Consider the following 10,000-nt stretch of genomic DNA (forward strand, 5'->3'; position numbering starts at 1 on the left):
CCTAATGAACTTAGACACGGTCACGTTTCTGCTTGTCCACGCCCGGCTGGAAAAGGTAGAGGTCTGGCCTAATTAAACGTGGGGTTGAAAGGTTATACTTTCATTTGGGCGGCGTGTGTGTATAAATGAGCCCATAATATTAAAGGATAACTGTTACTTTTTGACGGACTCTGAGTATTTAGTTATCCCCCACACTGAACCGACCTGACCCCTCTGGAGGCGCAGCTGCTGAGGCAGGAGATGCGCTATTGTTTGCGCTGGGTGTGGGACAGTGTCGCTGTTGAGTTGAGCTGAATTTGATTGACAGTTCACGACCCCACGTGGTCGAGATCCACCAAAACCGAGGCATTGAATGAATGACGGTCATTAGCTGGGTCAGAGTTTTTAGGGTTTTCGTTAGATGTGTATGTTAATGTTGAGTTTAAGCTGATGCGATATTCCTAATTCAGCACGAATGATATAGCTGTGATCTCTGTCTGCAGGAGCAGCAGCCATGACTGGCACTGAGGACCTCTCGGTTGGAGTTGTAAGAGGACACTGGGGTGGACTAGGCCTGGACGAGGTGCTGGGCTGGAGAAAAAGGTGAGCTTTACCGGCTGGCGACTATAAAGGTTGTGTACTTTTACCTGCATCATGTTTAGGCATTGGTGCCTTTAAACGTACGGCGTAATTTGTTGCTCCAGATTGATGTTATATGCTGCAGACTGCATGGTTAAACATGAGCATTTACATTCGAGTGCTTTACTGTTCCCTACATCAAGCTGAGGTACTGCCGAATACACATCCTGATATCTAGAGACAAAGATATATAATATTTGGCAGCTAGACTAATCATCTGTATATCTGGGATGGTACTGGAAGCTCGAAGGCTCTTAATACGGCTCAGAATTCATCAAATTCCATCATGTAGGTCCAGGCTGGTCCGCTTTTGGCTTTGTAGGCCAGTGTGATGGTTATAAATGCAGGCTGCTACAGGAGTGGCATGGTTGAAGAAATTGTGCTGCTGCATTCTGGATCAGTTGCAAAAGCCAGATGGAGCACACAGGAAGACTTGCCAGGAGAGAGAACATCAGGTACTAATGATGGTGAAAACTCTTGTTTTTAGATGGTAAAAATTCTTAACACTTAGCAAAGCTGGACAAAGGACATAACGCAGGTGGCGCCCAAGAGCATGAACGTGCAGGGCTAAGCCTGAGTTGAATTCGCTGGCTTGCCCTGTGGTGTCGGTGAAGGTTATCTAGGGTTGCTGTAGTGAATGAGGGGGGAAAAGAAGCAGGTTTCCATAAGCATCAGTGTGGGTAAGCAGATGGACACATCTCTTCAGCCAGTGACATTTATTTTTGTTTGCTATACTAAAACCTAGCAGAAAATCAGACAACACTGTTTATGAACGGCATTTCATGAAAATGAACACCTTGCCAACTGTGAAGCATGGGGGTGGATTGATCATGCATTGGGGTGGTCTTTCCACCTGTGACATTTGCAATTGTGCATGGGGTGGAAAGAAAATACTAACACATCCTGAATGCAAGTGTCAAACAAACGTCAAGTGTTTTTTGTTTGTTTGTTTTTGTTTTTTTGATGACAGGAAGGCTTCAACACAGGATTATGATCCAAAACACACCTCTAAACCATTGCACCCCTTTTTTTTTTTTATAAAGGAAGTGAAGCTTTTGCCACATTGATTTTCTTTTTTTTAATCAAGGAGTGCATTAGGATTTACTGAAGGATTTTATGCTTGACTAGCTACTACAGCCACTACTTTACTACTGCTCGATTACCAAACACGACTGTCATTTGATCGGTGGTGCCCAAACCTTTGCGTAACACTGTAATGCTAACATCATTAGTTCAGACGAGTTAAAAGGACTGGACTGCTTTGTTTATATAGGAGACATTTTAGAATGGAAAAGTAGTAAATTTCACAATAACTTGCAGGAAAAACGAAAGAAAAGAAGAACTTTATCTAACCCGGGACACAGCCCCGCTAAACTAAAGCGTCAGACAAGAAGTAAAAGCACAGGAATGTGGGCAGCTCAGCATGGAGACCCACCTGTGATGAACTGGGCAGATGCAGACAGGCTAAAAAAAAAAAATGGTGCTGTGGGTCAGGCATGGATTTGAAGGAAACCGCTGCTGTGGGTCATGGTCTGGCTTGGACTCCTTGATTTGTGCTGTGGGTCGGGTGCAGGCTAAAAATCGAGCTGTGGTGCTGTGCGTTAGGTACAGGCAAATCTGCGGTGGATTGGGTGTAGACTAGGTGTAGCGCAGTTTGTCTGGTCTGGATTGGACTGGTACTGTAAGCCGGGTCTGGTGCGGATCTGATTGTTGATGTGGGTCGCTCTGGTTTAAACCCTCAGTTGCTGATGTCCAACTTGTTGGTGGCTTCATGTTTGGTTCAGCATCAAATTTGGCTCTGTGATTCAGGCTTGGAAGAATATTTGAGATCTGTAGTATATATTTATATTTATGTACTTTATATTTATTTTTAAGTCATCAATGATGTATATAAATTATATTTTTCAGATATACTCTCTATAATTTGTCAAGTAAACTTGTTTTGGAGCACTTTGGACTTGGAGCATCTTCCCACATGTGTACCTGGGCTTTGCTGGCCTGAAAAATAGAAGTTGTCTGATATAAAGGTCAGAGAATATTCAGGAATATTTATCTGGAAATAACCTGAATGTTTCTCTGTATCTAGAACTGTATCTAGAACCCGTATGAAGGGGAGAACATGGTGTACAACATCGCTCCACTGGCTGAACGAGCTTGTTTTGAATCGCAGAAGGCGCGCGGAGGGGAGCGGAGCGGGCAGGAGGGGGCTTTCACACGCACCGCGCAGGCGCTGTAAACCGTGTGGGAATGGCTGTTCTGTGATCAGGGGGTTGGGCCGCGAAGAGCGAACCGAGTCTTAAAGAGTTTTTAATGTCCGCCATGTTGGCCATGGCGTATTGAACCAGGGAAAGGGAGCGGAGCTACTGGGAAAAGTAGACCGAGAGAGAGCGACCAAGATCCGGGCCTTCCCGGCACGGCTCGCCCCGCCATATTACGCCTATAGAAAACCGAAACCAAAAGCTGCGGGATCACGAAATAAAACCATCCATGACAACTTTAACCGGATCCGTGGTGAATTTTAGGAGATCGGATAGATTTATGCTGCATCTCGCATTATAAAAAATGAGTAAATTGTCGTTTCGGGCACGGGCGCTGGACGCTTCCAAGCCTCTCCCCGTCTTCCGCTGCGAGGACCTACCCGACCTGCACGAATATGCCTCTATTAATCGGGCAGTGCCGCAGATGCCGACTGGGATGGAGAAAGAGGAGGAATCGGTACGTTTTGCTGCTTGGAAACTTGCATTTTACATTTTCGCCTCTTTTCACAATTTCGAGGTGCGCCCCTCGCTTGTCTGCGCAGGTTTGCACAAAATGGCCGCCATTGCTCTCCGGAGAAGGACGGCTATTTTCTCGCTTTTGCATTGCGATGCAGGCGGCTTTGGGCGCGCTGTACCCAAACGTAAGAGAATTAAGTTTGCAAATCACTAAACGTCGACGGTCTGCGTGGGATATTTGGAGCAGGAGACGATTTGCGGAGTACAAAGAAGTCACGTGATCGGTGGCAGCTCCGCCATTTTGTTGTCTGTCTTCTTGCTGTCGGTGCGGCGGCGGCGCTGCTGCTGCAGTAGCGGAGAGCGCCAGACAGAGGGACCCAGAGAAACCCAGAGAGACGGGGGGGATACGGGCTCAGTCCCGGCCAGGACTGGAGCTCTGAGGCTTTAACAGGCTAACGGGGAGCCGGGTGAAGGGAGAGAGTTCACGTTTGGGAGACTTTCCCAGTGGCTCGGTGTGTCTGTGTTGAGGTGTGAAAGCAGGGGTGCTGTTGCTCTCCCTGTTTCTCCCTGTTTCTCCCTGTTTTGGCAACAAACAGTGAGTCAGTGACCGGCTGACGGCTGTAAACACGAGCAGCGCCGCTAACGCTGCTAATTCACCGACCGATGTCTAAAAGCTAATTCAGAAATTTACAGCCGAGCTGACTAGTCGGTTAAATTTGGCATTACTTAATGCTTTTACTTCAGTTACTGTCCACAAAAGCACAAGGCCTCTTTTTTTGCCCCTTTACATTTGTGTTTAGCTCAGGCCTGAACCGCTAGCCTCGTTAGCGCCCTGCCTCCCGGACGTGTAGCTATCTAGCTCTAGGCTGGCGCTAAACTGCTGCCGGTGGTCTTGTGTTAACCAGAGATCTTTAATGAATAAAAGATCCAAAAAATAAACACCTCACTGTTAACCATCAAAGCAAATTCCATTAAACTTTCATGTCTTTACTGTTTCGGGATCTGCAGTCTGTTTCTTGTGCTGTGCTGCTCATGCTTGGTCCGTCCTAAAGATGCTGTACACTCACTGATGTTATGGTGTGGTGACAGCTTGTTTATAGCCACAGACATTAGCAGTGTGGGAGACCAGCTGCACTTCTTGAATGGGAGCTCTCCACATCCCATCCTTAGGCTGCCATGGTTTAATACACACACACACACACCGAGAGAGGGAGAGAGAGGAGTGTGTGTATTTGCATGCCTCACCTTTGTGACTGTAACAGCCTGCCACATACCTGAATGATGACTGTAGTAGTGATAAGACAGCCTGTCTGGTTTCGGGCTGAGTGAGTGAATGAATGAATGAATTGGTACATGTGGTTTTAGTGTAGTGGTATGTGGGATATAGTCAGATGTCTTCATTGGTCAGTGCAGGGCGCGGGCATCAACGAGTCAGGAGTTACTTTGCAACTGGCAGTTTTTATGTGGATACTAGCAATTAAATACAGTAACTGTGTATCAGCTAGTTAATTTTGTGTAAAATCCATGGTGTAGGTGTAATAGTGTGTAATAGATGAACCGCATGCTTGTATTATCAGTCTACTCTCACTGTATAGCTGAATTCTCTGTGGGTTGTTGTTTTTAACCTTAGTCTCAAACATGGTAGGCTGTGATGGTGTGGGTCATATAACTGTCTTCTTCTCGTGAAGCACAATATGCCCATTCTGAACACACTGTGTTTATCAGAGCTGAAAGAGCACTGTCCGCCTTCCTGTTGCCTTAATAAATGCTTAATTAGCCCTGTTTAAATGAGTGATGTGCAGCAGATGTCGAATGCAAGTGACCTGTACTAAGTATCAGATTGTGTTTAGATGACTGTCTTTAAAAAAATCTGCTCCTCCTAGTCCATTTCGTCTGTGTCAATATTATGTATAATTATAAATGTTTTGAATATAATTGTTTCTGCCCAATCATCGAGCCCTACGGTTGCGTAGTCCTTATTTGTGTTTGCGTTCATTATGAATTTAATGTTTATGGACAGTTGGGAGATCACATGGTACAGGTTTAGTCTTCTTTCTGAATATGCTACTAGGAATAATACTTATGTCATGTTGTGGACTTGTTATTGGTAGATCATTGGAAGAGGTGCATGACTAATATTGGGTTTTGTATTTGAGTTAACCAGGACTGCAGACTTCAAGGTTAAAGATATGTAATAATTGCTCCTATGGTTTTAAGTAATTACCCTACACTTTTATATTGGTATTAGATGAGAAGTCCTGAGCATGAGCTTTACCAGACTGGTACTCTGAAATGCACACACATGATTGCTAGTGTTTCTTTGGGCCTCTTGTTTCTAACACTTCTCTGTGTGATTTGTCTATGTATGTCTTTAGGAGCACCATCTGCAGCGGGCAATCTCGGCACAGCAGGTGTATGGAGAGAAGAGGGACAACATGGTGATTCCCGTGCCCGAGGCAGAGAGCAACATCACTTACTATGATTCCCTCTACCCAGGGGACTTCAAGATGCCCAAGCAGCTTATTCACATACAGCGTGAGTAGTACGGGGGGGGGGGGGGGGGGGTGGTGGAGATTTGTTTAGTGGAGTTCAGTCATGATGTGCAGGATTTGTAGTGTAGCAACTGAAAGTGGATTGTGTACCTAGGGCTTAACTGAGATGAACTGTTGTCTTTTTGTCAGCTAATATGATGAAACTGACTTCAGTGGATGTGGTTAGGACCTTTCACTGAGTGGTGTTTAGTTGTTTGGTGTCTTATAAAAATACTGAGAATACAAGAATGTATTTTGATAGTCTCTTTTGCTTGCCTCTTTGCAGCCTTCAGCTTGGACGCAGAGCAGCCAGATTATGACCTGGACTCTGATGATGAGATGTTCGTGAACAGGCTGAAAAAGAAGTTGGAGGTGGGGGCCCTGCAGTTTGAAGAGATGATCGACCGGCTGGAAAAAGGCAGCGGACAGCAGGTAGAGTCGCTGACTCTTGTATAGAGGCTTATGCTTGCACTGGGTTGCAGAAAAACTGTAATTGGGCATGTAGTGGATAATTGTGAGGTAGAATTTGTAATGTTTGGGATATTGTGTTTGCATGGCTGTGAATGAATGCAGGATGGTTTTGGAGTTGAATAATCAGTTTAACAGTTTAGTTTGTTGGTACCAGAGTTATTAGTGGTTTTAGGAGTGTCAATACATCCCATCCAAGGATTAAAATGAGCTGCAGATCTGTGTCTGTGCAATATATGTATGCAAATTATGTATGTGCTTGTGGTGTCTATACATACATTGTAATGGTGAAATTGAGATCTTGTTGTATTTGGGACTGCAAGGCCGAATATACTCCAGTACAGAATGGATGAGGTTTTTTTTCAGCTTTAAAATCAGTAGCACTGCTGTGCATTACTGAACACTGTGCAGGAGGGTTAAAGCACCAGGTTCACTTGTAAGGGGGAACCAACTTTAAACGAGTGTTTGGAGATGTCTTCGTTATTTGATTGAGTACATCACTCCCACCAGAAATTATATTTGTTATTGTGACACATCACCGATTTGTCCTATAGGGCTAGACGTACTGGAAATGGTTTTGATTCAGAAGACTGAAATGCTGTAGGCCAAAGCTGAAGCTGTACTAAAGTTACAGTTAAACCTGTTTATCAACATCGTGGTACCCTCATGTTTTGTGAAGTCTTGAATGTTTTTCATTTAAACTGTGCGGTTCCTGCCTGACGAGTGCATAGATACAAAGTGTTTAGTAAAGTTAACAGAGACTTGGGTGTAGAGCAGGGTTCTCAAACTTCAGATAAAGTTTGGTCTGTTAAACTTGAAAGAGGGGGGGGGGGGGGGGAGCTAAACCGTGTAGTAAGAAGGCCCTCCAGGCTTGGAGCTTGAGCACCTTGAGTACTGTAGAAACTACAGTACAGCAAGCAGTATTTTACCACTCTGGCCTTTAGCAGTGCTCTTTATTAAAAGGCAACGTTTTGCTGTTTCCTTAAATGTTTTTGTGGGCTCACTCCTAGTGTTTGTGTTTCTAAAAGGTGGTATGCGAAGTGTCTTGTTTTTAAGGTTTTGTTTATTAACATGAACTAAGTTTAATGTTGAAATTCTGGACTTCATGTTCATGAAGTGTAGTGTTTGACTTTCCAGTGTCCCTGTGACTGGCATTTGGAGACACTAACTTTTGATGATTAGCTTAGTTAATGGGTAAACAGTTGTTTCTGTAGGTGGCTGCAGGCATGCAGTTCACACTAGACAAGTTGCTGTTCAGAGATTTAAAATAAGTCAATCGTTCACAAGGGAAGGGCAACTGAAAGGTGTATGTGCATCATCAGTGACCTCCACCTCACGTGGATATGTGCTGGGTTGTCTTAACCTCATGAATTAGAGATGTTAAACAGTTGTTTAATTTAGCTAAATCATAACTACATAATTGTGAAGGAAGTGACTGATGGTAATCTATACCCTTTTAAATTGAGTTTTTAGTATCAGGGTTCAGAGGAAAAGTTTGGACAATTGGTCACATTCATAACTGTTTATGCTTAATGTTGTATGCTAAGCTGGTGAGTCAGTTTTGCCAGCTACGCACTGATGTTGTTGTTTTTTGGTCAAAATAATCATGGTTGTAAAATTCAAGTATGTGTGTGGGGGGAAAAAAAAACAAAATTAATTCCATACCACTTTTAAATGGTTATAAATGAAAGCCTAAATATTTTTTCAGAGACGTTTGTAGACTACTTTAAGGCTGTAGTTAATCAGATGCCCAAAAAAGTATTTAAGGCATACACGATCAGATTTTAACCAGGCTCTCATGTGGCCCAACAATCTAGCGGATGACACATTTGTCATGAGTTGTAGCATCCCCAGTACGGAGACCATAATTTGCCTTGCTCTGTCTGGGTGGGTAGGATGGCCTTCGTTCACCCTGATCTCTCTGTTCATTGCTGGCAGATGTGGGCGTTTGTTTGGTGATGTAACCGAATGACCAGTTAGCTTTCCAGTTCAGGAGCTGCACAGTGATTCTGGGTTAGCATCGGTCTGCAGGGACAGTTCACATAACTTGGTGCAGCAATGTGCTAACTTGGTAGCATTACATGATGGCGATATGTAGTTGTTTTGTTGTGGTGGGGGTAGGTTGGTGATGACTGAAGTGGGGAGAAAATTTGGGAAAACTTGTGTGTTGGTGTCAATTGAATGTGTTTGCTGTTCTTCAGGGCTATATACAAAGTAAATTGTCCTTGAAGGGTGAAGCTTGCAGTATTTCAACCACCAACAGGTGGTTATAGCTGCTCATTTTTGCAAGATTATTTTCGGTTTGCTTTGTAAGCTGCATCATGTGACTTTAACCTAACAGTGTATTATGTTTCTGCACATCATGTGAGTCAAGAGAGAGCTTTCAAAGTTTGAAATGGGCTAAGAACCACTGATTTAAGGACCTAGGAGCAGTTGGTGTAGCAAAATGGTCCCTTCCCCATGGCAAGTTACGGTTCAGTTCCTCAGCCTTGCGAGTACACCACACTACAGTGAGTTCTTGACAAGTGTTGGACACAGATGGAGTTTGGCCTCTGCCTTTAACCCATCCATGCAGTGAACACACTATGTGGTGGCCTGCGGGGCAAGGTATCAAACCAACAATACTCCAGTGCTCTTAACTGCTGAGCCAGCGCTGTCCCTTTGGGTAAGACTCCCAATGGTACGGTCTCCTACCTGTTACATGATTCAAATGTAAGTCGCTCTGAATAAGATTAAGTGTAGATGGGGAAAACTCCAAAGTGGATTTTTACTGCTGTCCTCCCAGCCCTAGTAAACAGTTGTATGTTGTAAACTGTTCATTGAATGTGTTTGTTTCTGTGTTAGTCACCATGTTGTGCATAAGCAGAGGTCTGATTCATCATTTCATATTTTAGTCAGGTGGCTGCTTACTGCTAAAATAATGTTTTGCCATGTTGAGTGGACATAATGGGAATGGAGATGTGGTATAGGGATGTTCTTTTTGTGGTAGTTTTTGTGATGTTGCGTAAACCAGTAATCACAATAGAGCGAGGAGACAGAAGGTTCATGGTGCTTAAAATGTTGTCCATGTTGAAGTGGGATGTTAATTGTTTTTTAGTACAGTGCAGTTGCATAAGATCATTAACTTCTTGCATTAGGTTTGCTCCTTGTGAGAGTTTGGGAATTAAGTCAGGGGATTGATGTATTTTTAGGTTAAAGAATTTTCTGAACTAACACTACATTTCATTAACTAAAGGTCTGTTTACACAAGTACAATTTCTTTTTTTTTCTTTTTTTTTGTACAAAGTACAATTGTAACATAGTGGGACCTTCAGATCAAGTCCGAATAGTTATTGCTGTCTGCTCTGTGAACAGGACTGCAAACAGGACTTAAATTTTCACTTTTTCTGCTCCCTGTCTGCTTTTGCTCAGTTTAATTTCCCTCCTTTACATGAGTAGTAAGAAAAGCGAGGGAGGTTGACATAAACAGACTAAAATAATAAATAAAATGGCGCTACATAAAGTGGCAGCAAGGTTTTGCCTTAATTCCCCAGCTTTTAAATGCTGCGCTTTTGTAGCCGGCGTGTTGCTGCTCGTTATAAGCTTTTTCCGCTACTATCTTTCTGATTATTTGGTCTGAAATCATGACAACAGAGCTCTGATTGGTCAGCCTGAATGCAAAAAAGGTTG

General features: G+C 43.6%; 1 protein-coding gene across 2 annotated transcripts in view; it reads left to right on the top strand.

The window, feature by feature from the left end:
• epc1b (enhancer of polycomb homolog 1 (Drosophila) b) overlaps window positions 1-10,000 on the top strand; it is a 15,451-nt gene that overhangs the window by 995 nt on the left and 4,456 nt on the right. Inside the window, exons 2-4 of one of the 2 annotated variants that reach the window (XM_072669025.1) lie at window positions 483-582; window positions 5,708-5,867; window positions 6,150-6,295. In XM_072669025.1, coding sequence (XP_072525126.1) covers window positions 5,768-5,867; window positions 6,150-6,295 — 246 coding nt within the window. In that variant the 5' untranslated portion in view covers window positions 483-582; window positions 5,708-5,767. Of the gene's footprint in view, window positions 1-482; window positions 583-2,937; window positions 3,334-5,707; window positions 5,868-6,149; window positions 6,296-10,000 lie in introns of those variants that run through there. The other variant, XM_072669024.1, reaches the window with a different exon arrangement.

The sequence above is a fragment of the Salminus brasiliensis genome, chromosome 23 (assembly GCF_030463535.1).
Source record: "Salminus brasiliensis chromosome 23, fSalBra1.hap2, whole genome shotgun sequence".
NCBI classification, from domain to species: Eukaryota; Metazoa; Chordata; class Actinopteri; order Characiformes; family Bryconidae; genus Salminus; species Salminus brasiliensis.